Source organism: Podarcis pityusensis (genome assembly GCF_964106645.2).
Source record: "Podarcis pityusensis genome assembly, chromosome: 17".
NCBI lineage: Eukaryota > Metazoa > Chordata > Lepidosauria > Squamata > Lacertidae > Podarcis > Podarcis pityusensis.
This window is the reverse complement of record NC_138042.1, coordinates 10,508,892-10,535,963: the sequence shown is the minus strand read 5'-3', so window position 1 is coordinate 10,535,963 and position 27,072 is coordinate 10,508,892. Positions and strand designations below refer to the sequence as shown.

The window sequence follows — 27,072 nt, the reverse complement described above, 5'->3', positions numbered from 1 at the left end:
AGCAGGGTCCTTGGTAGTGCCTGTAGGGTGCAGAAAGCGGGAGCATCGCTCCTGACAGAAAGACCATTTTGAATCAGCAGTACCGCTTAGCCTTACAGAATTCCGTCAGGGGCAAATCAAATGTCAAGGAAGGCAGCTGCAACCCGGAAGCTGAAAACGGAAACATGTATGCAAATGTCGGGAACATTCGCTCCGGAGCAGTGAGTAGTAGACTGGTGAAGAGATGGAAATCCCATTCAGTATTATGGATACTCTGCGTTGCAGACATTAAGCTGTGCAGCAGAAACCATCAGCTTCCACAGAGAGCACTGGGGTGGTTTGGGGGATGATGATGATGATGATGATAATTTATACCCCACCCATCTGGCTGGGTTTCCCCAGCCACTCTGGGCAGCTCCCAATAGAATAATAATAGTAGTAGTAGTAAACTGATAAAACATCAAACATTAAAAACTTCCCTAAACAGAGGTGCCTTCAGATGTCTTCTAAAAGTCAGATAGTTGTTTATTTCCTTGACATCTGATGGGAGGGCATTCCACAGGGTGGGTGCCACTACTGAGAAGGCCCTCTGCCTGGTTCCCTTTAGCTTCACTTCTCGCAGTGAGGGAAGCGCCAGAAGGCTCTCGGAGCTGGACCTCAGTGTCCAAGCTGAACGATGGGGGTGGAGACGCTCCTTCAGGTTTACTGAAGAGACTGCTTTTCTTCGCCACACCCCCAAATCTGTGCTTCCTCCTCTTCTAGTGTCCCAGTTGTGAGGACGACCAACAGGGTACTGTAGTCCATGAGGCAGAGTGAGGCAGCAGCCACAGGTGGCAAATTCTATGGGGCAGAAGGTGGCTGGAAATGTGTACCATGGCAGCTCCTAAGCTGGCTTGCTGCCCTAGGGTGATGTGGAGGCCTCTGCTCCATCACCAGTGCTGAAGTAAGATCCACCTACCTGTCTGGTCAGATTTTGTGTGCACAGAATGGGAAACACCCCATCCTGTGCTTTGCCTCAGGCAGCAAAATGGCTTGGGCCTCTCCTGACTACTCAAGCCATACATCTTGGCTGGACCACCTCCGCTCTGGGCGTCTTGCAGTTCCCCTGTTACTCTTATTAATCTGTCTGCAGTCAGTCAAGGGATTCATTTCTAAGAGCCATTCCAGGGAATAATTATAACTGCATCATAAATGGACAATTACTGTGCCATTATTGCTGGGATCTAGAAAACCTTTCCTTTTCCCGCAAGGCAACACTGTCAATGCTGGAAGAAGAGGGGTGGGGGTTTGTTTTTCCAACACTCACTGCATTGTAAGCACACACTCAGCAAGTGCCTTCTTGCAGATTCTGACTGCATGAGAGTAAAAACAGAAGTTTTGTGGAGCTGCTAGCTTTACTTCAGCTGCAGGTTTTACAGTCTATTATGCTTATTGAATATTATGCTTACTGAATAAGGGACGCGGGTGGCGCTGTGGGTTAAACCACAGAGCCTAGGACTTGCCGATCAGAAGGTCGGCGGTTCGAATCCCCACGATGGGGTGAGCTCCCGTTGCTCGGCCCCTGCTCCTGCCAACCTAGCAGTTCAAAAGCACGTCAAAGTGCAAGTAGATAAATAGGTACTGCTCCGGCAGGAAGGTAAATGGCATTTCCGTGCGCTGCTCTGGTTCGCTAGAAGCGGCTTAGTCATGCTGCCCACATGACCCGGAAGCTGTACGCCGGCTCCCTCGGCCAGTAAAGTGAGATGAGCGCCGCAACCCCAGAGTCGGTCACGACTGGACCTAATGGTCAGGGGTCCCTTTACCTTTATGCTTACTGAAGCACTTGCAAGCACTGAAGTCTTGCAAATGTAAAAGGGATTGCGAAAGAGAGCCGGAATCTACAGCACCAATTATTAGCCACTGGCAGATCATCTCTGCTTTAAGGGCAGTGGCTTTCTGGCTCTGAAATATTTGAAGTGTGAACAATTTGGCAGATGGTAATAGGGTGTATCTGGAATCCCAGAGGGCCCTATACACTTCGTATAGTTGGTGCCTGCAAAAGGAGTCAGAGACTCATGGTGCTGCCAGGGTTTAGTCAAACCTCCTTCATGACTTTAGTCACACATCACCCCAAACATAGCCAGACCTCTCTTCCTACCAAGACGCCCCAAATTCTGCAAAACCCCAAAGTATGGTTCAAAATAAACCATGAATATCGAGTGAGCTTTTGCAACACATCCTTGCATAACTGCATTGGTTGGCATAATTTGTGGGGTGGTTTTTGGGGGGATCCAAACTATTTGACTTATAGGGTATGGAATGAAGTCCATGAGAGTTGATGTCATAATAGACTGTACACACACTGTAGCACATTTGAAGCACATTTGAAGTACGTTCCTTCCTTCAAAGGACTGGGCACTGCTGTTTACCCCTCACAGATTCACAATTCCCAGCAACGTTTAACAAACTCCAGTATCCAGAATTCTTCAAGGGAAAGAATGTTCTTCAAATGAGCTTCAAAGGCATCCTGTGCTACAAAACACTATTTTGTTTTTGCCACAACGGGCTAACATGGCTGCTTGGAATCGATGAATATGTCAATTTCAGTTTCTCATTTTCCGACTCTTAAGCACACTTTGACACATTTCCGCAGCCGTCTACAAATTTTGCTATAAACAGTCATCAGAATAGTGGTGCCCATTTCTCCTGCGACACATTTTTATATGCTGTTTCCCCAATATACACTTTCTTTGCAAGCCATTTCCCCTAATACAATGCACTTTTAAGGCGTTTTCGTCAGGATATGCATTTTCACACGTTCTCCTAATCTACATATTTTTGTGCACATTTTGTGATTGGTGAGCTGCGCTGCAAAGTTTGGACAGGTGTGAATTTCAAAGGATAACTGCTTTTTTTGTTTGTGTATTGCTTTGAGAAGTGCGAATTAGGTCAAACTGAATTTCTCTGCCCTACCCCCAGTATCTCCCCTCTGGCAGATGCAGAATATGGACAGAGGCAACCAACACAGGCTAAATCTGTATATGTCTTAGGAGTGCCTCTCTTCCAGCAAGTACACAGCACATTGTTAGGCCTCTGGCTCAAGTCTTCTGCCTTGAAAGCTGCTAAGGAGCTGGGCCACAGGAGGAGCCCAGGGTGGCTCTCAGCCACGTCCTGCAATGTCCTCCAGCCCATGTTGCTTGTGGGTCCCAGCACTGGAGTTGGCCTTTTATTGTCTCCGCATTAGGCATGGCTGCTGGTCCCTCTGCCTGCCTCAATGGGGCATTGTTTGCTGTGCCCAAGGGAAGCCAAGGGAATGCCTGTGTGGAAGCAGCAGACCATCCCTAAGTGCTGAGCTGGGAATGGGGACTGAAAGTCACCGACAAAACTGAGGACTGGCACAACTGCAGGGAACGAACCAAAAGCCCATCCAACCCCGGCTGAAACTGGGTTTAAGCAGAAGGAGGTTGCCAGGTGGGGCAGAGCTGATATGCACTTGGAAACATTGGGACAACACCTGAGGTTCACCTGCCATGCAGAGCAAATACCAGATATCCAGTCGCTTATGATACTTCCTTCCCAGGGAGGCTTGTTCAATAGCCTTTTTCGGTTTGACACTGAAAATGATGAGGATTATGTCAATGCATTATGAACATCCCAATGTGAATGTGTTGCATTGCTTTTATGATGCTGTAAGCTGCCTTGGGTGGGCTATACTACCAAAAGGTGGCATATAATTCTTTTTATATAGGTAAAGGTAAAGGGACCCCTGACCATTAGGTCCAGTCGCAGCCGACTCTGGGGTTGTGGCGCTCATCTCGCTTTATTGGCCGAGGGAGCCAGCGTACAGCTTCCGGGTCATGTGGCCAGCATGACTAAGCCGCTTCTGGCGAACCAGAGCAGCACACGGAAACGCCGTTTACCTTCCCACCGGAGTGGTACCTATTTATCTACTTGCACTTTGACATGCTTTCGAACTGCTAGCTTGGCAGGAGCAGGGACCGAGCAACGGGAGATCACCCCGTCACAGGGATTTGAACCGCCGACCTTCTGATCGGCAAGTCCTAGGCTCTGTGGTTTAACCCACAGATAAATAAATAAAGGGTCCTTCCCAGTATTTGTTCTACTCAAAACAGACCCACTGAAATTAATGGAAATTAAGCGGATCTGCTTTTAGGAGAACTTGGTTGGATGCAACCTGAAACAAAACGAATAAACAGATCCAAGTCAGGGGTGTCCCTGCTTCCCCGTGTTCTCACATAAGTCAAAGCGGGCCCGGGAGAGAACTTACAACTTCATGGTGAGGGTGATAAATGGCAACAGGCATAATACGCTTCTTGCACAAAGCAATTGCTCCCTCGGATAGTATAATATTCCCGGTGCCTGTTAGTGTGAAGGCCATCAGCTTGGATGGCAAACCTGCTTTTGTTACCTGGATCAAAGAATTCTAAGCCCAGGTTCTCATTAAAGGTTTCACATTTAACCAGAGGGAGTAAATCCCACTGAAGTCAGCAGAGCTTACTTCTGAGTACATATGCACCACATGTTTTTTTAAAAAAGGATTTGAGGATGAAACCCAAAAAAGTCTCCTGCTAAGATCTGTTCTGTTGCATTAACATGATTATCACAAAGTCAATCTCCTGTTCCAAATAATATTGCAGATCCTGCAGCAACTCAACTCTGTTTTTATAGCTAGTTCTTTCCTCCACTGAACAACATTTTGGAAATAGCATCATCCATGAGGCTTTTGACTAGTAATTCAGAGAGTGCCTCTAGCCAGGCACCGCACCCTGAAGCTGAAGAGATCTTTGGATATCTGCCATAAATACTCACAAGTGAAGGAATTAACATTTCATCAGCCTCCTGTGCTGCAAGGGTTTTTGCCTTTCTTCCCAACTTTGCATGTTTTTCCTTCCCTAGTGATGGCCTTTTCTTCCCTTAACCGCTGAGTTGAGCAAGGCTTCCTCCAGACGTTTCATCAGCCTCCTGGGACTGATGACCCTCCTTGCTAGCCTATTAATAATTATTCCCAGCTCTTTAGGGGGAAGGGAGAGGACTTCTGCATTCTCCCATTGCCAGTTCCGGGAAAGGAGTGGGCTTTAGTGATTCAACCACAGGCAGCTGCCCACCAGGAATTCCGAATTCATTTGCTAAGCTGCCCTGAGTTACACAAAACCACCTGGAGAAGTCATGTTTCCAACGGCCACCGGTGAAGCTACCATGTGCCAGCCCAGAAAGCATTGCACCCCAAGAGATCTCATGCAGGGCGATGCAGGAAACCACCCCCTGCAACAGTGCAAACGATCTCTTGACTCATACTGTACCCTGAGAAGGAGGTGCAGGGTGAAGTGTCCTGGGCCAGCACAGCTACTTCTGGGAAGGAGAGGGACTGAGCTTGGCGTCTGGCAGGGTAGAGGGGGTTTGTGTGGGGAGGGAGACCCAGAAAATGTGCAGCAGAACTCACCTTCCTCCCCGCTGCCCTGCCTCAAACACTTAAGCTTTGCAGTGCAGGGATTTACGTAATCCCAAAACATAAGAGCTAACTTCTAGGGGCCGATGTCCCTCCCTAAAATATTTGAGGGGGCCAGCTCCCCCCCCCCCAGTTGATGGGCATTGCCATTCAAATTGTGTGCATGCACAAATTGTCTTGTGATCGATTATGCGGGGGGGGGGTTACCTGCAACTCCCCCAATATTTTATCTAAGTTGGCACCCCTGTCCCAGAACAGACGAACCCTGAAGCTGGCTCAGGCCAGAGGCTCAGCCGTCTGTCTCTCAAAGACCAGCCCGCGAGCTGGGGTATAGCAAGAGCGCCCCTGAGAGCGCGCAGAGTGCCTGTCCCTCGCTGCAGCCCGTGGCACCAGGGGCCGGGATTTCCGGGCGGTCTTAAACATCCCCCCCAAGCCCGGTCAGACCAAGCCCTCGAACCAGATCCTTGTCCCCGGCCTGCCCATTCCTGCGCGGCATCAGACGTGTCCCGGCTGGCCCCGGCCCGCTGGGCTGGCAGAGGCGTCCCTCCTTGAGCAGCTGCGAGGGAGCGCCTCTCGCGCGCTAAGCCCGGGACAGACGGCCCGACGGAGTGAGAGCGCTCGGCGGCTCACAGCCAGCTCTCTCTTCCCCATCCCGGATCGCGGAGGGTCCCGGCTCCACCCGCAGCTTGCTGGCTGCCCCGAGCTGTAGGCGCTCGGCTCCACGCCTAGTCTTCGTGGGAGCGGGAGGTGCTGGCAGCGGCCGCCGCCCCCTCGAATCTCAGCGGGGACGGGGAGCTCTTGCTGCGACCCGAAGTTCTCCGCAGGGTTGGGGGGAAAACGCAAGGGAGCCCAGCCGGGGCCGCCTCTCCGGGGCGCGGTCAGGAGCCAAGACCCAGGGGGCGCGCCGACGGACGAGAGCAAGCTGCTGCTGCTCCCCAGGCTCCCCGTCCCGCCTCAAGAGCAACTCGGGTAGTAGCCGGCCATTTCTGACGGTCACAGACCAGCAAGAAGAGCAACTCAAGTAGGACTTAGACGGGGCGGACGCGTTGCGCTCCCCGTGGGCAGGATCGCCAGCTAGAACTTGCACGGCGGTTCTGAGGGGCGCAGCCCAGGATTCGCAACCCTCCTTCTTGCACTTCCCACAACCCCGCCAGGTAGGTGACGGAAAACCTTTCACCATCAGGACTTGGGCTGGTTAGCATTCCGTGTTCTTCTAAATCCGTATGTGGGAAGTTTATTGGTTTCGTTTTGCTCTTTCTTCATTAGGTACCCTGTGTTCTTCAGATTAAAGGCTGTAACCAAATTTAATAAATAGCAGCGAGAGCAAGAACATCAAAAGCCTTATCCGCCTTCATGCATTTGCCTAAACCTTTTAAAGCCACCCAAGCTTGCCCCCTCTTGTGGGAGTGAGTTCCACAGTTTAATTGAAAAGTATTTTCTTTTCTCTGTCCTGAACTTCCCAACATTCTGCTTCAGGGTGGGGGGACTTATTACCGTATTTTTCTTTCTTACTAGGTTATGTTATGGTTACCAGATTTTTTTCAATGAATCCGGGGACACCTTTTTTAATTTTATTTTTTTAAGCTGAGTAGCAACGGGAGTCAGTAGTGGGGATGGTGAGGCAAAAGACCCTGGACCCAAGCATATAGTGATACCTTGGGTTAAGAACTTAGTTCATTCTGGAGGTCCGTTCTTAACCTGAAACTGTTCTTAACCTGAGGTACCACTTTAGCTAGTGGGGCCTCCTGCTGCCGTCATGCCGCCGCCACACAATTTCTGTTCTCATCCTGAAGCAAAGTTCTTAACCCGAGGTACTATTTCTGGGTTAGCAGAGTCTGTAACCTGAAGCGTCTGTAACCCGAGGTACCACTGTACATGCATATTGTATAAGGTGCAAAGGCCTTCTTTCACACCCTGTGAAACATAAATGCACAGAGTTTTTTAAAAACTGGGCAATGGCCGTCCGCCCGCGACTCCTGAGCCTCCCCCGATCAGTCAAAACAAAGGGGGAAGGGGGTAGGAGATCGCACAAGACACATCATATGGGGACTTCTGGTGAGGAAAAATGGTGGGCACCATGGCAGCAAGCAGCTCCTGAAGCCAGCCAGAGCCAACTGCGCTACCAGGCTGGCTCTGGGCTGCTGAGGCTGCCGCTGCCACGTTTCCTGGGGACAGATTTGCAAATCTGGGGACATTCCGGGGACGGAATTTGTCCGGGGACAGATTTGCAAATCCGGGGACTGTCCCCAGGAATGTCTGGTAACCCTAGGTTATGTATTTTTCTGCTTTTATGTTGTAAACTGCCCTGTGATCCTCAGATGAAGGGTACTATTTAATAATAATAATAATATCCCCTATTTTCTGGAAAACCAACAGAGAGCAAGGGAGGCATCTTCTCCACAGGTTGGGCACTTTAAAAGGTGGTCATCAGTGTAATAATATTATCTACCTCCAAGGTAGCAATGCAGAATCTGGAATCATGAGTTCTGAATGGAAGTGCTCCATTTCTCTCCCAGGATGGCTTCTTTTAGAGTAGCCTCATCTTAAACACGTCATAGGAAAAGTGTTTCTTTAAACTTCCCTGGTTATCTGGGAAAGGGTCCTCTGCAATCTGGCAGTAAGGCTGCAGTCCTATAAACGCTTATCTGGAAGTTAAAGCCAAAGGAACTCAATGTGGCTTTGCTTCCGTATAGCTATACATAAGTCTGAGCAGTAAATCTCCTGGTTGGGAGTGTGGGGCAGTGGGTGGGGGTCAACCTTGAGGCACAGCTCATTTAACTGTTTGGAAAAAATGACAGTGGGGTGTTCTCTCCACACACACCCCATTTCCCCCTCTTATAGGTTTAACGTTTGCTGGTAACTGATCACAACACCCTGCAGCTATGCTTTACGCAGCACAAGTGAAAGAAAAAGAAAAGAAAAGGAGGGAGAAGGGAGGGAAATATTGGTCTCTGCTGCGATGAGCTTACAGGCTATAAAGAAGGAATAAGCGATTAGCTGGGGAAAGAAAGAATGTGTAGCATGGGAAGAATGGAAACAGATGCCGTTGGGAAGGGACTGGGAAATTCAACAAATGGACTTTGTGGGAGAGGAGAGCTTTGAAGAGAGATTTGCAGGAATTGAGATTGAGAGGGAGTTGCAGCCAGCAGAAGGGAAAGCAAAAGAAGTCAGTCCCCTTCTGCTTTCTCTCCTCCTGGCATACCTGCTTTCCTGCAGAGGCTCTTTTTTTTTTCATTCTCTAAGAGAAAAGCAGCTTCAGGAGGGGGACAATGGAGAGCAGAGAGAAGAGGGTGAGGAGCAAGGGCCTTTAACCCTTCCCAATGCCTGCAGCTCAGGAAATCCAGACTTCTCTTTGGCCTGCCTTTGCATGTCCCATCCAGTTCAGGCTCCATTTTGGGCATGGCAAGATAGGCAACCAATGCTCAATGTATGTAGGGACAAAACGGAGAGGTTTGCCAAGCCAGGTGAATCACTCTGTCGGGGATTATGTCCCTGATTGCGAGGCTGGCATCAGCTTCTCTTGAATATCTTGGCCTTTGTTGTCCATGATTGACAATCCTGTGTGTGTTTGTGCATATCATATAGTGCAGGGGTCAGCAAACTTTTTCAGCAGGGGGCTGGTCTACTGCCCATCAGACCTTGTGGGGGGCCGGACTATATTTTGAATAATAATAATAATAATGAATTCCTATGCCCCACAAATAACCCAGAGATGCATTTGAAATAAAAGGGCACATTCTACTCATGTAAAAACATACTGATTCCTGGACCGTCTGCAGGCTGGATTGAGAAGGCGATTGGGCCGGATCTGGCCTCCGGGCCTTAGTTTGCCTACCCATGATGCCCTGCTTCTGTCCTGCTAGGATCTGGGTCAGTTGTTCCTCACTGACCTTTGGGTGGAGAAGCTGTTGCACCTCCCTCTGATGGTGTGAAAAGGCTCAGCTAGCCTGGATCCCAGTTTTGAGCATGTTTCTTGGAAGTCATTCGCACTTGGGATTACATTATGAGTGCAGTAGAGTAGCAGCCATAGGTTGAATTTTCACGTCCATTGTCTAAGGATGTCAGAACATAGAGATATCCCCTTCTACTAGCCCAATGCTAGCTATGACTCTCCAAAGTTTTGCACAAAAGGCATTCCTGGCTGTTTCCTGAGAGCCCAATGGGAGATGAACCTAGGATCCTACACATGCAAAAGGGGTATTATGCTGTTGAATTAATCTGCAACTCTGTGCAATTGATTTGGGGGGGGGGGGAAGGAGGGGATCAATGGTAGGTCTGTGCCTCCCCATTTCACCTTTCAGTTTATGATCACTAACGACACTTGGTGAGAGTCTGCCATAGTTCCATGCATTTAACTGCTGGGTGGTAGTTTTGTGTACCGATTGCATTCCCTCCACCTCCCTCCCTCCCCCATTCAGCCGTTGTATATCAAATTGTGCAAAGTCAAGGTCAATTCCTCACAGCCTGGCCTTCGCAGCTTTTTTTCCATAAATCACTGCAAATGTTGATGCTCTGTGGGGCATCTTCTCCGTACTTTTGAGCAGAGAGCGCCTGTTGATCTGTTTGAAGCCATCAGGCTTTGCAGGTTACAGTTCCCAGCCTGGGAATCTCTCCTCATCGCTCCTCTCACATCCCTCTCTGAAACTTCTTTGTCTCTCATCCCTCAGAAATGACCCCATCCTGAACCCAGTTTCTGGGCTTATGAACAGGAGGATCACCCTCAGATTGATTACATTGCTGCCTCACCCCCTCCCTTCCATGAGGCCAATGTGGGGAGAGTTATTTCACAAACTCTGCTTCCTCTACATGGAGGAAGAAAACCCCAGACCTCACAATGCCAAATGATCACACACCCATGTCTGCTTTGCCTAGCATTGGGAAGCTGTGACTGGCAAGCTGCAGTGTGTGTGTGTGTGTGTGTGTGTGTGTGTGTGTGTTTGGATAACCAGATAAAATGAAATAAATAATGCTTCAGCTCCATGACCAGCTTCCAAGATGTCTCTAATCATTCTGAAAACAAGTGGCTGCTGGTTGATAGATCAAAAAAAGCACATTGCTGATGCTGCATGGAACTTGTGGACTGCACTAGGAAAAGCCTGCTGTCCTAGACCTGCAGTGGCAGGGGGCCCTTAGGGAGGGAAGGCAGAGAGCAGAGGTCGATTTAGGGGAGAGCAACCAGTTTGGTCGTCCTGGGTGCAGAGCCTTGGAGGCGCCACAGTCCTTGGGGACACGGGTGGCACTGTGGTCTAAACCACTGAGCCTCTTGGGCTTGCCGATCAGAAGGTCAGTGGTTCAGATCCCCACAACGGGTGAGCTCCCGTTGCTCTGTCCCAGCTCCTGTCAACCTAGCAGTTCGAAAGCACACCAGTGCAAGTAGATAAATAGGTACCACTGCAAAAATGAATGGCAAGATCTTGTATCGCTCTGGCAGAAGAGAATTGCCTTCTAGGTGAGAAACAGCACATTCTGTGCTGCTTTTGGCTTCGCCAGCACCATTCCTTGAGAAAGTTTTGCTGGAGAAGTGGTGTTGTATGAATGAGAAACAGCCTGCAACTCATAATCTATCGAGGATCAAAGACTTTGTCCGGTTAATCCAACTCCTTTCCCTGTCCAACCAGTATTATCTTGATCGTTGCTTTGTAGACGCAGCCAAGAATGAGCTATTTGGAAGCACCATATGCATGCACAAATCCCTTCTTCTTCTTCTTCTTCTTCTTCTTCTTCTTCTATATTTTTATTAAAGATTTTTTAGTTTAGAAAAATATGTGCATTGTCTCTTTTTTCAAGTTGTGTTTTCTCCTGATCAGTTTCATTTGTTGTGAGACGTTAGTGTTGCATGCAGTCTTAGGTTAGGAAGAAAAGAGGGGGGAATGGTGAGTGGGGTGGGGTGGGGTGGCAATGCTTCTATTCTTATACTTAGTGTATGTATGGGGTTTTGTGTCAGCATCACTCGTGTGGGTTCTCTTACTATTCACTTGCTGTAATTCCTTGGTGGTGAAAGAGGTTGGGGGTGGCCTAGGGTGTGGGTGTCTGTCTTTGGTTGTCTGTAGTGAGATTTTGTTTTTGTGTCTGAGTAGGGTGTGTGTGTGTGTGTGTGTGTGTGTGTGTGTGTTTGGATTACGTTAGCCAGATTGATTCATATGCTGTCATCGGAGTCTTGTTATTGTCTTGTTGGGCTGTGTATGTGATAAAGGGGAACCATACTGTTACCATAAAGCACCAATGCTGCAGCAAGCAAAGGCTCTAGCAGCTCAGCCAGCTGCTTGTGGCTGGAAAGCCAGACAGGATGTTTGTGACTGTTGCCATGGGAACAAAGGGGCAGTCCATTCTGTACTGAGCACCGGATGTTAGCTCAGTGTGTGTGTGTCATATGACCCGTACTGGATGTACTTGGGAGGAGTTTCTTCTTGCTGTTGTTGAGTGCAGACATGATTCTCTGTACTGATGTAAGAGGCAGAAATAAATGATGTAAATAGTTTTCTGTCTGCTTCTTTCCCCTCCCTGGGGACACCAAAGGGGAGAGAGGAAGAACGGTGTGTTCCTCTCATACATCTGAGAAGAATCGCCGGACCTCGCCTGCTTATCAGCAGAGTGGAGACGCGGGGAGGTCGACAGGAATATCTGCCGGTGCCTACGCTGTGGCACATTCCTCTGACCCAGGCAGAATTCCAACAGTGGCAGCCTTCGGATGGTTGCGATTCATCAGACATCTGCATGAGAGGCTGGTGGATTGTCCTCCTCTGCTCCAAGGGAGAAGGCAAGCGTCTGAAAGAAGCCAGAGGCTCGACAGACAGCTGGTGGAAAGAAGAGGTGTTTTCCAGAGCAACAAAGTTCAAGGTATGCTGCATTTCGGGCTAAAAGGGTGAACGCAGGAAGATTAATTCCCTGGTTCACGGAGCTGCGTTTCAAAGAAAACAAGAGCTCCGGGAGAAGAGGCCTGCAGCTTGAAGGCTGAAGCCTGCATTCCACAAATTTTTGTGGTAGATAAGATGTCTTATTGAAATGCATTGTTGCTAGGTAACGGTCCTGGAAAGTTACTGGCAAAGGGGCTGGACTCTGCGTGTGAGCCTGGGAAAGCGAAACAAAACCAGAGAATGTTTTGGCTACAAGGTTTACGAGCTCTTGGAAGGGACTTTTCAATAGCAGCCTGAGTTTAGCTGCCAGATGCAAAGAGCGTAAACAATTTGCAGTTTGCTGCGTGAGAAAGGAAAAAACAACTGTTGGATTTTACAGTTTGTTTGACATTGTGAGCTGGAGGCTTGGCTTCAAGATGGATGCCAAAAAAGGGGGAGGTTTGCCTTGCCCACCTCCCTTAACCAATGACAATTATTCATCTTGGTCTGTAAAGATGAAGGCCCTGCTGCAGAATCAGAGGCTTTTTGATGTAATTGAAAACCCCATCCCTGCAGCACCAACCAGAGGTTGGGAGTCACAGAATGTAAGGGCCAGGACTGCTATAATTCTGTGTGTCTCAGATGATCAGTTGGTGCATGTTCAGCATTTAGAAAATGCGAAAGAGGTATGGGACACGCTGCGTACAACGCATCAGAGAGATGCTGGTTCTTCAGCGTTGCTGTATTTTGAGAAATTGACCAATCTGAGACTTGCGCCTGATGGAGATGTTCAAGCGCACCTGACAGAAATGAAGTTTCTGCGTCAACAGATGGTGGAACGCAATTTCCGTCTTCAGGAGGAAGTGTTTTGCTTCATGATGATAAACAGCCTTAGCCGCACCTACAAGGTTGTTGCCAGTCAGCTTGGTTCCCTACCGGCCGCGCAGCTGACCGCGGAGAGAGTTTGTGCTGTGGTCCTGAATGAACACGACAGACTTGCTGCACTGGAAGAAAAAGACAGGGGGAGGGAAGAACAGAGTTCTAATTCCCCCACTGCTGATGCTACTGGAGAGCATGGTGTAGCATTGAGTGCTGTCCGATGCTACAATTGTGGACAGACTGGGCATCTACAGCGAAACTGTAAGAAGCCGCGCCAGTCAAGAGGAGCAAAGAGCAGCTCTACGAAGCCTCAGGCGTCAGGCAAAAGCCGTACCAAGTGCCAGGTGACACCTGCAAAGGCTATGATGGCGAAAGGAACCACGCCAGATGTTGGGAACGCATTCATAATCGACACGGGCTGTACAAAACATTTGTGCCCGCACAGAGGACTGTTTTCGACGTTGAAGAAGCAAAGCTTCACTGTGAAACAGGCCAACGGTCAGGAGTTGGAAGCGACTGGAATTGGGACTGTGTATCTTGAGAGTCTGAACTTGACTATAAGTGATGTTTACCTGGTTCCAGAACTGAGATTTAATCTGCTGAGCGTGTCGCAGATTGCAAAGAAAGGACTGAAACTGTCCTATGATGCTAAAAGCTGCAAGATCTACAAAGATGAAGAACTGTTTCTTACTGCCAAAGAGAAAGATGGACTGTATTTGTTGGCTTTTGATCAAAGTGATTACATGAAATGTAATTCTTCTGTTTCTAACGAAATCTCTCTCGCAGGTGTGACCAGTGTGAGCACCAGGAAGGTGACGAAGAAGGTCGACAGAGCATTTCAGCGGGTGTATGCTGATGTGATTGGTCCTCTAGAACCATCTAGAGGCGGTGCACGATTTTACCTTGTGTGTGTGGATTGTTTCACAAATTATTCTTGGGTTTATATGATGGAGAAACCGCAAGAAACTTTAGAAAAGTTTCAGGAGTTTTGTGACAAGGTTAAAAGTATGCATGATGCTAACATTGATTGTCTTTTCACAGATGACAAACAAGTTTTTCTGTTACAGAAGTTTCAGAAGTTCCTGGATGGAAAAGGGATAGACCACAAAGTGGCTGTTTCGACCGAAGCGTGGAACAGGGGGGTCTGTGTGAGAGTGAACAAAGAATTGCAAAAGGGGATGAATGCGCAATTGCTGAGTTCACATTTGCCACATGAATATTGGGCCGAATCGCTAGCGTCCTATCTTCATGTGTGGTTCAGAAAAGTCTCAACAGAGTTGGGATGTTCTCCTTTTGAGAAGCTGTTCAATAGAAAACCTTCTGTTGCCTATTTTAAGGTTTTCGGGTCTCATGTGAGAACAGAAGCTCCAGGTGGAGTAAAGAATGCCAGAGGCATTTTTGTGGGTTATGAAAAGGGTCTCTACAGAGTAATTTTGTCTGAATCTGGTCAGGTGATTCTCACAAAGTTTCTAGAGAGTGCTCCTGAACAGGAGAGGTTGATTGTTCACGCATTTCCCACAGAGGATTCTGATAATGATGATGATGAGTTTGATCTTATTGAGTTCAGTAGTACTGATGATGACAGCGATAGCTCAGACAGCTCAGTTGTCACAGTCATTGAGAGGAAATCTCACATAATGACTAGACCCTCAGAAGAGGAGGATGAACCATTGATTAAGTTTAGTACTGGTTCTCCAGAGAGTTCAGAGGCTGAACCAGAAAGCAGAGAAGAGCAGCAACTTTTACGTAGGTCTGAGAGAGCAACGAAGGGTGTACCACCCAAGAGGTATTCAAAGGAGTTTGCTAACCTTGCATATGTTGCTATTGTAAACGACCAAGGACAGATTGAAGCTGTGTCTGAGTCAGAGACAAAGGCACAACAGAGAGTTGTTAACCGAAGTAATGCGAAGTCACACAACCAGAGAGGTACATTGGTTAAACCAGTGGCGGGTAGTTCCAAGGGTGGAACTGAAACAACAGGGGAATGTTATAAATATAACAACTGTTTGTTTTCTTCTCTGGATGACGCTTTGCTCGCAGCACACATTGATACTTTAGGGGGAGTATGTTACCATAAAGCACCAATGCTGCAGCAAGCAAAGGCTCTAGCAGCTCAGCCAGCTGCTTGTGGCTGGAAAGCCAGACAGGATGTTTGTGACTGTTGCCATGGGAACAAAGGGGCAGTCCATTCTGTACTGAGCACCGGATGTTCGCTCAGTGTGTGTGTGTCATATGACCCGTACTGGATGTACTTGGGAGGAGTTTCTTCTTGCTGTTGTTGAGTGCAGACATGATTCTCTGTACTGATGTAAGAGGCAGAAATAAATGATGTAAATAGTTTTCTGTCTGCTTCTTTCCCCTCCCTGGGGACACCAAAGGGGAGAGAGGAAGAACGGTGTGTTCCTCTCATACATCTGAGAAGAATCGCCGGACCTCGCCTGCTTATCAGCAGAGTGGAGACGCGGGGAGGTCGACAGGAATATCTGCCGGTGCCTACGCTGTGGCACATTCCTCTGACCCAGGCAGAATTCCAACACATACCAGGGTGAAGGTGTCTTCTTCTATTTGTCCCTGTATCAGTTTCAGTTTATTGGTTAGTTTTTCTAATAAGGATGTTTTCCCACGCTATTCGATACCATCAGTCCATGCTCATTCCTGACAGGTCTTTCCAGTGTCTGGCTAAGATGTTTCTGGCTGCTGAGAGTAGGTGGGTTATGAGCTCTTTATGATGTGAGTGGGCATTATTATCACGAAAGATTGCACGGACCCCTTCTGAGCAGATTTTGCACCTCTTCCTCACATGTTGCTTTTGAAGCAGCCCACCTCCTCCCAGAGTGATGTGGGGAGCAGCTCACTCCGGCTGAAAATCACCGTGCCTTGCTGCTTCGCACCTCACCTGCAGTGAACCTTTTTCAATGGAGAAATGGAGGAATCCAGAAGTCATTGCAATGGCCAGATCTATCACCAGTTCATGGTTTGATTGGGTGAGAAGCAGCTTGCAAGCTCCTTCAGTCTGGCGGGGTGTGTGTGTGTGTGTGTGTGTGTGTGTGTGTGTGATGATGCCATTATCTGAGGTTCTGCCCCCATAGCACCTTGCAGAGGGAGGAAATCCAGGCCCTCAGGGTTAAAACGTTGGCTGTCCCTGCACAAGACAACTGAGCCTACGGAGTAGATTCGCTGTTCAAATTTGGAAGGCAGGGAAAGGGGTTGAGTATTGCTTTTCTGAATTGCTTTGCATCAGTTGCTTGCTTTTGAGAGTCATGCTGTAGAGAGCTCTGCCGAGGCAGAGTGGAAACAAAAGCTTGCATGCTGCTGGTTTTTTTGGGGGGGGAGGGCTGCTGCACATAGCCTGAGAACTTATCTGCCTTTTATGTGGCAGGGAGGGGCAAAAGAAGCCTCTGCCAGGGGACTTTTTTGCTCATTAGTGTAACAGTTGTGGAAGCTGTTGTGCCAATTAAGTTTCTTCCAGCTGAAATTCAAAGTGAGATGATTTCTGGCTGTGTGGGTGTAGGAATCCCCAGGACACCACGGGTAGATGTTCCATTGATGGCATCAGAGCGAGCACTGTGAGAAACTAGCCGACATAGTGTGCATGTGAGGCTTGCAAGAACTTGTCAAAAGGGAGGGTGAAGTTTCCCCGATACAGAACAATGTGTGCGAGCATGAAGGGCTCCGGATTTCAGAAACTAAGTACGGAGACAACAGCAGTTCGAAAGAAAAGGGCACCTTTCAACCCTGTCCTAACTGATGCTCCTAATGGCCAGGCATTTGTGGGGGATTGTTGGTTCAGACAAGGCGGACAGATTTTTATTTTTGTTATTGAGACTGCTCCATGGCTCAGTGCCTAATTTCCAAAATGAGAAACCCTGGGGCTTGTTTTTTAACTGACAGGCTCTCACCAGAGGTATGCTAGAGCTACTTGTAAAAGGAACTCTACACATGCGCAAAGGTGCTCTAGCCATATGCTTCAGGGTCAAGTCCTGACAACTGATAAGATGTTCTGAGGTTGGATAATGGTGGGCTGTCTCTCTAATGAAGTCTTGGCTCAGGTTCAGACGATAGAAGTTCGGGTGTGACAGAGAGAGTGTGTGAATGCTTTGGGGATGATGCATCTATTCTCTACAAAGTTTCTTCCAGGGCTGTTGTCCTTCATGGTCCCAGACAGCCCTGCTTTCCCCGCCTTTCTCCACCAGCTCGCTTTTAAACACCCCGGCCTTACCAGCAGGGCAGAGTTTATTTTAGATACTGCCTGGTAGGCAGCAAAGTCCCCTAAGTCCATGATCGGTCAGAGAAGGATGGATGGAGGCAGGATCCAGTGGAAAGCTAGACAGTTATTTATTTTTCTGTTGCAACAGAGTTTCTTTCCCTCCTTCTAAGGAGGAAGAGACCCTGAACAAAAGCGTGCAGGAACCTTTAAAGATTTTTGACATTGCCCAACCCCTTAGCCAAAGACCACCCCAAAAACATCATAAATACATCATAGGAGGTGGTCTCCTGATAATGGTCGCTGATTACATTACTTAGGCAGCCTGGCCATTCTTTTGTGATGGTTATTCCTGAATCCAGGTCACAGGCTCACCCTATTCTTGCACAAATACACCCTTAAGAGAGGATTTATAAACAGAAAGACATGGGAAGGCTTTCGCCATTTGCCTCCCTTACCACAGAGGAATATTTGAGGCCATCGGGAGAGTCAAAATGACTTCAGGATTGCTCTTCTGTACTGTTTCAGACACATGGCTTATATATTTAGATATGTGTGCATTTACGAATATTTATTCTGTATTTGAGACCTTAAAATTCTTATAACACTACGTTAAAGGCAATGAAGTGTCTGTGTGCGCATGTGTGCATGCAATACATTCTCCGGAGTGTGAGAGGTTATTTGGGGGCCTGTCTGGAATGTTTTGTGTGCTCAGCAGAAGACTATTGTTGTATGTGTGAGAGAGAGGCGGGGGGCGGGGGGCAAGATATTGAACAGAGCAGAGCAGAATTCTTAGGAATGCAGGGGAAGGGGGAGGAAATTGGGCAGATGGACAGGACTTTATTACAAAAAGTTTCTTGATTGCAATTATTTTATCTCATTGCTGTACTCTTGACTTTCAGAGGTCTTTTAAGTTGCAAAAGCAGCAGCAACAAACCTTTCCAGACTTGGCTCTATATGACCCTTTCATCAGAGTGCTCTCCCAGTTCTTTTCGCTTTACGGACTGGTGATGTCTGTAGCTGTATTGGGAGGGTGGAGTGTGAATTGCGTCCACGTAACATTTTCAAGATTCTTTCCCACCTCCGTTCCGCAGGGATTAAACTGGGAACACCTTGGAACTTGATGCTCGGGTTCTGAGTATCCTGCACTGCATCGGTATAAAATGGCAAGTCCCATAAATGGCAGGATATCTTGACGATATGACTGATACTGTGCTAAGTGGTTCCCTGGTCATGTCTCACCCCTCTGCTAAATTGGTGAGACCCTCATTCAGCCTTTAAAAGGGACATCTGTAACTTGCATACAAGACGGATGCTCACGTTTGTGTCAAATTAATGTATTAATTTAAACCATTTCCAGTTTGAAAAGGCTCCCGGATCAATGAAAAAGAAGACAATTCCTGCTCTCAGGCTTACAATATAAAGAACACAATACAAAAGGCAGCTGGCCTTTCACCAGAGCTGCTTCCCTTCTCTTGCTCTCTTTTTCTCTCCTACAACCTAGTTTTACAATCTTGGCTCCCAAAATTGTCCCTGGTCTTGTAAACAGCCACCTGCCGATTGCCTGTGGTGAATAAGGATATCCTCTATGCAGGGAAACACTGGGATACCAGTGTTTTTAGACCATTGACGTGCTACAAATGACTAATTTCTTTAGGTGTGAGCAGGTGGGCTAGTAACTCGTGGGCCAATAACGGCAGCCTTGCTTGAGACATTTGGAGCTCTGTTGTATTTGCAAAGATGTACTGCTCTCCTAGGACTGCGCATAAGAGTGTGAGAATGTAAGAAAAGCTTGCTGGATCAGAGCAGTGGCCCATTTAGTCTGACATCCTGTTCTCACTGTGGCCAACCAGCTGCCTATGGGGAAACCAGCAAGCAGGATTCTTGCAAAACACCAACGTTCTGATAGCCATCAGGGAAACAGCAGCGGCAAAGACAGCCTTCGCTACCTCCAAACTGAGAGGGGAAATGTAAACTCAGGTCACCAGGACAATGGGGCAAAGTGAGATGTGCCTTCGAGGCAGGAGGAGCGAGTGACTCAGTCATTCCTAAAACAAAAAGATACTGACAACCGAAGTGAATGTCAAAGGGCACATTCATAAAAAGAGAGCTGAAAAATAAGTGGTTAGAAAGATGCAATGGTTAGAAGAGGGCAAGTTAAGAGTTTTAATAGGATTACAGTGTGAAGAAAGGAATTGGCGTGGGCAGCGGAATAAGCCAAAGGTGTTTGGACACAGATAATAGGAGCTGGGACATTATTTGTACCCCGCTCAGCTGAATGGGTTGCCTCCGCCACTCTGGGTGCCTTCCAACAAATATAAAAGCATAATAAAATATCAAACATTGAAACCTTCTTTATATGGGGCCAGCGGTGGAGCAAGCCGATTAGGTGCCTGGGGCAGCGCCCAGGGCCAGCCGCCCACGGGGGGGTGGAGCCAGCCGCCCGTGGGGTGGGGCGAACTGGGGCAGGATGCTGTGGGGGGCCTCCGAGGAGTCTGCCTGCTTCCTCCCACTCAGCCGCCCTACAACTGAAGGGGAGGCAGCGGGTGGAATGTTTGGGGCAGCGCGGAGCCTATGGGCACCCAAGCCACCGTGTCACTCCCAGGAGAGACGCATGGCTCGGGCACACTGCAGGCCCCGTGGTGAGTGCCGCCTGCCATTTTGTCACCCCCCCCTCAGTGGTGACACCTGAGGGGTATCACCCCCACCACACACCCCTTCCTCTGCCCCTGTACAGGGCTGCCTTCAGATGTCTGCTAAAGGTTGTTTAGTTACTTATCTCCTTAACATCTGATGGGAGGGCGTTCCACAGGATGGGTGTCACTACCAAGAAGGCCATCCGCCTCAGAAGCATCCAGAACCCTGGAGAGATCAGAAAGTGTTTTCAGAAATATTTCAAAAAGTTATATACTCAAGGGCCACAAGATGAAATTGAGATTAAACAATTCTTGGAGAAAAATGGATTAGCAAAGCTGTCAGAAGAAAACAAAACAATTCTGAACGGTAAAATAACACGACAAGAGATTGAGCAGGCCATCCAGAACATGAAACAGGGCAAATCGCCAGGGCCAGATGGGCTGACCTCCAACTACTATAAGACATTGAAAGACTACCTGATACAACCATTGTTGGAGGTCAGCAATGAAATTATGGAGGGGAAGAGGGCGCCGGAATCATGGAAAGAAGCTTTTATCACATTGATACCAAAATCGGAAACTGAAAAGACACAACTAAAGAACTACCGTCCCATCTCCCTTTTAAATGTGGATTACAAAATATTTGCAGATGTCTTGGCACGTAGATTCAAGAAAGTTCTAAATGAAGTAATTCATAAAGACCAGGCAGGCTTTCTCCCAGGTAGACATATGTTTGCTAATACAAGGAACATTATAGATATACTGGAACTTTTGCAAACAAACATAAACACTAAAGCAGTTTTAATCTTTATAGACGCGGAGAAGGCCTTTGACAACATATCCTGGAAATTCATGAAGGGGAACCTAAAAGAAATGGGAGTGGGACGGGGGTTTGAGAATGGGATTGAGGCAATATACTCAGAACAAAAGGCTAAACTGATAGTTAACAATGTGGTCACAGAAGAGTTCAAAATTGAAAAAGGTACACGACAAGGCTGCCCGATTTCCCCACTACTATTTATCTCGGTTCTGGAAGTGCTCCTGAACATGATTAGAGGGGATCGGCTGGTGGAAGGGATCCAGGTCGGAGCGAAACAATATAAACTTAAAGCGTTTGCAGATGACCTAGTTTTGACATTACAGGAGCCGGAATCTAGTACGAAAAGAGTATTACAATTGATTCAAAACTTTGGTCGAGTGGCGGGATTTAAATTAAATAAACAAAAAACCAAGGTATTGGGGAAAATTTGACAGATACTGAGTCGGAACGGTTTCAGAGGGAGACAGAGTTAACGGTGGTCAAGAAAGTGAAATACCTAGGGGTAAACATAACAGCAAAAAATCTGAGTTTATTTAAAGATAACTATGAAAAATGCTGGTTAGAAATTAAGAGAGACTTGGATAGTTGGTCAAGATTAAAACTTTCTTTGTTAGGCCGAATAGCTGCCATCAAGATGAATGTATTGCCAAAAATGTTATTTTTGTTTCAGACACTACAGATTGTAGACAAGACAGAGTGTTTCCGGAAGTGGCAGAAAGATATTTCCAAATTTGTCTGGCAGGGCAAAAAGCCCAGAATTAAGTTCAAGATATTAACGGATGCGAAAGAAAGAGGGGGCTTTGCCCTGCCAGACCTAAAGCTGTACTACGAAGCGGCAGCTTTCTGCTGGCTAAAAGACTGGCTACTTCTTGAAGATACGGATGTATTAGATTTAGAAGGTTTTAATAATGCATTTGGATGGCGTGCATATTTATGGTATGACAAGGTTAAGACAAACAAGGCCTTTAAGAACCATATTGTCAGGAAAGCAGTATTTAATGTCTGGATAAGATACAAAGACTTATTGGAGAATAAAACTCCGAGGTGGCTGTCACCCCTAGAGGCTAAGGCCCGAAAAAGAGCCAATATGGAGGCCAATTGGCCAAAATATTGGGAGATATTAGAAAGAGATGGTAACAATTGGAAATTGCAGAGTTTAGAGAAAATGAAAGATAAAGTGCGAGACTGGTTACACTATGCTCAGATTAAAGAAGTTTTTAAAAATGACAAAAAGTTAGGATTCCAGGTGGAGAAGTCAAAGTTGGAAACTGAACTGTTAGAACCTAAGACTAAAGTACTTTCAAAGATGTATAATTTGTTGCTGAAATGGAATACACAAGACGAAATGGTCAAATCGGCAATGATAAAATGGGCACAGGATATTGGGCATAATATTATGTTTGAAGATTGGGAAAGGTTATGGACCTCTGGGCTGAACTTCACTGCATGTAATGCTTTGAAGGAAAATGTAATGAAAATGATATATAGATGGTACATGACCCCAGTCAAATTGGCCAAAATATACCATTCGTCTGACAATAAATGTTGGAAATGTAAGGAAAATGAAGGAACTTTTTTTCACCTCTGGTGGACTTGCCCGAGAGTGAAGGCCTTTTGGGAGATGATATATAATGAGTTAAAAAAGGTGTTTAGGTACACCTTTACTAAGAAACCAGAGGCCTTCCTCTTGGGCATTGTCGGCCAGAGTGTGTTAAAGAAGGACAGAACATTTTTCATGTATGCAACAACGGCAGCAAGGATACTGATTGCTAAGAACTGGAAAACTCAAAATCTACCTACGCTGGAAGAATGGCAGATGCAGCTGATGGACTATATGCAATTAGCTGAGATGACCGGCAGAATTCGAGACTTGGGAGAAGAGAGGATGGAAGAAGACTGGAAGAAATTCAAGACTTATCTGCAAAAGTATTGTAATTTGGCTGAATGTTGATTGGGATGTCAGAGTAGAAGTAAGTGTCTACCACTAAATTAGACTTAAGTTTAAACTATATGCTAATGATCAAATCCAAGAGTATGAACAAAATGATAATTTGTTTGGAAATAATTCTTTAACGATGTAAGTGTGTGCGGGAGGCGTGGGGGAGTCCAAAGTAACGATGAAAAGATGTCAAATAATCAATGTTATTTGTTTAAATATGTTTATGTATTGAAAAACTTGAATAAATATATATTAAAAAAAAAAAAAAAAAGAAGGCCATCCGCCTCATTCCCTGTAACTTCACTTCTCACAGTGAGGGAACTGCCAGAAGGCCTTTGGCACTGGATCTTAGTGTCCGGGCTGAACGATGGTAAACTGGGTCGAGGCTGTATAGGACTTTCAAGGCCAGCACCAACACTTTGAATTGTGCTCAGAAATGTACCAGGAGATAGGAAGACTGGCAAGCAATAGCTAATGTGAGACAGAGTGAAAGCTGAGATAAGGATTTTTAGTAGGTTTAATAGATTTTAAAAGCTGAACTTAAGAAACATTGTAGAGAGAGAACCAACAAACCTTAGCTGGAGTAATACAAGCCAAGAAGGAAAGAAATGGTTAGCTTGCGGAAAAGTTTCCATATGAAGGAGAAGGCAAAAATAGACTGAAATATACTTTGCTTTGCTAGCTTTTGGGGGCAGGAATTGCTTGGAGGAATTTGCTTCAACTGGGCATGAGCAGGAACCTCTTAATGCAGGAAAAGCCTCCTTGACCGGGCCATAGGCTTCTCATGGCTTGTGCTTCCTTTCTGCATCAGGCAAAGGACTACGAGAATGAGTCACGTCGTCTTCAGTGGTCCTCAAACATTTTCCCCTACTTGAAAATTGCTGAGGATCTTGGCAGGCCACATAATAATTTTTCTGCCTGTTGTAGCAACTGTCATGTGTTGTGCTAGAATGGCTTTTTTTTATGGTGCTTTTACAGAAATGTCATGGGCCACCTAAATGAAGTTTGCGGATCAGTAGTGGCCCACAGGCTACAGTTCTGGAACCCCCCGGGGCGGATGAAGGGGGTGTGGTGGGTGCGGGCTGCCCCAGGTGTCACAACTGGGGGGGGGGGGTTGACAAAATGCCGTGCAGCACTCACCATGGGGCCTGCAGCGCGCCTGAGCCACGCGTCTCTCCTGGGAGTGACGCGGTGGCTTGAGCGTGCACAGGCTCCACGCTGCCCAAACGGTCCAACCGCTGCCTCCCCCCCCCCAGCTGTAGGGCGGCTGAGTGGGAGGAGGCGGACAGACTCCTCAGAGACCCTACGGAGTGTCCTGCCCCAGCTCACCCAGCCTCTGGGCGTGCTGCCGCAGGCTTCCGAGTGGCTTCCTCCGCCGCTGGAACCCCCGATACAGCTCATAAACCTCGTGCTATGTGTACATAAGGCACCGGCAGAAAATCCTGGACATCTGTGATCAATGGGGGGGGGGCAAGATGGACTTTGATTAAGAAAACGCCTATTGCCCAGCTTCTGTTATGATAGACCCTTTTCAATTCACTGGGTATCACCTGGAAAGGGTGGCGTTGCCTTATTTGCTGGTGCTCTGGCTGCACATGTGCGTACACACATGCATCAGGCAGGACCAGGAGCTGGGCATGGAGGGTAAATGAAACCTGCCATGCCAGCCCAACCCTTGCCACCGCTGCCTCTGGGTCGGCGTGGGGCACAGAGGGTTCATGGGGCGACACAGTGAGGAGCCTGGCTAGATGTGGCCCATGGCGGGTGCATCCCCCAACTGTGACATTCAGCAAGGGGGCCAGGGGCATGGCCGCAAGGCCCCTAGTGGCAGGTAGGATGGGGATCCCTGCCAAGGGGCGTCTGGCTTGCATCCCCTTGAAATCATGCCCCCAGGGCCTGCCTGGTCCTCCCCACACTATGCTTCTGCCTGGAAAGCTGGGTTGGTTTCATGCTTTTCAAGCATTCCACTCACAAGTCTTTCTCTTGAATTTCTAGGCTCCCTCTTGGTTGGTCAGAATGGAAAGAGTCTGCTAATGCTGTGATGGCTTCTCCAAAATGGCCACCGGTGGACGTGTTAACTACTGACGAAAATTAATATCATTTGTGAAATGCCAACTTCTCCGGCGTGGGGCATGCGCAAGACTGGCACAGCATGATGGAAAGGACTATGCCGTGCTATGTGAACCAATGAAACTGAAGGTGGAGAGGTGTCCGTGGGATGGAATTTGCCAACATGGAGACCCCACGCTCTCTGGCCCAGATCTACCGAGAGTACCACAACAACAATGTGATTTCTTTGCACTACAACTACACAGGCAAGCTCCATGGCAGCAAATACAAGGGCAGTCTCAAGGCGGATGCCATTGTGTTCCTGGTGGTGTGCGCCTTCATTGTGGTGGAGAACCTCGTGGTCCTGCTGGCTATCTGGAGGAACAAGAAGTTTCACTTGCCCATGTACTACCTGATTGGGAACTTGACCCTGTCGGACCTGCTTGCTGGCGTGGCCTACACTGCCAATATCGTCATGTCCGGGCCCAACACCCTTAAGCTCACCCCTGTGCAGTGGTTTCTGCGGGAAGGTGGGGTCTTTGTCACGCTGGCTGCCTCTGTCCTCAGCCTCCTGGCAATTGCCATTGAGCGCCATGTCACGATGGTCCGCATGAGACTCTACCACGGGGACAAGAAAGGGCGGATGTTCCTGCTGGTGGGGGCCAGCTGGCTGGCCTCCATCTTGCTCGGGGTGCTGCCCATCCTGGGCTGGAACTGCATCGAAAACCTCCCCGAGTGTTCCACAGTGTTGCCCCTCTATTCTAAGCATTACGTCCTCTTCTGCATCACCGTTTTCCTGGCCATCCTGGTCTCCATTGTGGTGCTCTATGCCCGCATCTACCGCATGGTCAAGTTCAACGGGCAGCGGCTGGGCAGCCTCCGCAAAGGCATGCTCAAGAAGTCCCAGAAGTATATGGCCCTGCTGAAGACAGTGACCATTGTGGTGGGCACTTTCATCGCCTGCTGGCTACCCCTCTTCCTCCTCCTGTTGTTGGACGTTGCCTGCCAGGCCCAGGCCTGCAGCATGCTCTACAAAGCAGACTATTTCCTGGGCCTGGCGATGATTAACTCCCTCCTGAATCCCATCATTTACACCCTGACCAGTAAGGACATGAGACGGGCCATTCTCAAGTTGCTCTGCTGCCTGCTGGTGGTCACTCCTGGCACGGAGGAGAGCCGCGCCAGGCGCTTTGGTCTCCCCATACTAGAGGGCAGCACCAGCAAATCGGAGCGCTCGTCACACCAGCATGAGGGGCCTAATGTTAGCATGTCACTTGGGAACAGCACCCCCAAAGCCATCAAGGCAATGGTGCTGAAGGCCGCCTACTGAAGTCCTTTGGTTATCTTGCCCCAGCGGCCTGTAGTGCGGTATGAGCAGCCAGGGGTCAAGAAGGGGGCTGAGGGGTCAAGTCCCAGCAGAGTGGGACTAGGCCCTGAAGGGAAATGCTATGGCAGATCTTGGGAGGAAACCTAGGCAGGGCTAGCAGGTAAACCAGGAGACTTGAGGAGCGGACAAGGAACCAGGGGTGTCCTAGTACTTGGCACCCGAACCGAATCTGGTTCTTGCCCAGGCAAAGACTGATTTGGAAACCTGGTGGCTAGGCCAAGCAGCCTGAGTGGCTGGATCTTCTTGAGCACCTAGAATGATAACAAAGTCCAGTTACTTCCACCCTGTAGCCTAAAGTAGTTCATCACAAGATCAGGAGGCCCACCCTTCTAGTCATTGTTGCTTCTGTGCAAAATCAAGGCCCCCAAACCCATAGAAACAACCCTTCCCTCCACCAAGGTCTTGCTAGAACTAGAGAGTGCCCCGGAGAGATATGAAGATAGAGATAGGCAAGAGCTCTTTTGGAGAATGTCAGTGGCTTCTTTTTGAAGGAAAACACCAACTTTGTGCTGTTTTTTCTCTCTGTGAGGCTCACTCCAACCTGCCCGTTTCTATGTCCCAGCCTCCACCCCCAGGGGCTGGTCCTCCTAATACCTTCATACTGACCACTTAGTCCTTCAAGATGCTGATAAAAAGTGGTGGAAAGACAGATCTAATTCATTATTGTGCTATTGAGGGCAGAGACTAACCTAGCCTGGAATCCAGCCCCCATGAAATGGCGGTCTACATGTACATGTATAAAGTTCAGTGTCTTTAGACAGACATACAAGTGCACTGTATATCCTTGTATGTGAGCTTATGTTGATGATGCCATTAAATTATGTCTCTTTGGGCCAAAAACTGACCCCCCGCTTCAAAATAAAGCTGTTTAATAAAAAAAGTTGTCCTGCTGGTTTGGGC

At 48.0% G+C, this 27,072-nt stretch overlaps 1 protein-coding gene across 3 annotated transcripts; it reads left to right on the top strand.

The window, feature by feature from the left end:
* S1PR5 (sphingosine-1-phosphate receptor 5) lies at nucleotides 1-27,072 on the top strand. Of its 3 annotated transcripts, none has more exons than XM_080988252.1 (2): nucleotides 1-200; nucleotides 24,732-27,072. In XM_080988252.1, exon 2 carries the CDS (start codon nucleotides 24,955-24,957, stop codon nucleotides 26,113-26,115), a length of 1,161 nt encoding a protein of 386 aa, XP_080844378.1. In that variant the 5' UTR covers nucleotides 1-200; nucleotides 24,732-24,954; the 3' UTR covers nucleotides 26,116-27,072. The 3 variants fall into 3 exon arrangements, with proteins under 3 accessions (XP_080844378.1, XP_080844377.1, XP_080844379.1); XM_080988251.1 differs by lacking the exon at nucleotides 1-200 and adding an exon at nucleotides 5,948-6,579; XM_080988253.1 differs by lacking the exon at nucleotides 1-200 and adding an exon at nucleotides 18,485-18,507.

What these genes read in the sequence shown, in the direction of transcription:
- S1PR5 (XM_080988252.1), top strand. Translation starts at nt 24,955, where the DNA reads ATGGAATTTGCCAACATGGAGACCCCACGCTCTCTGGCCCAGATCTAC.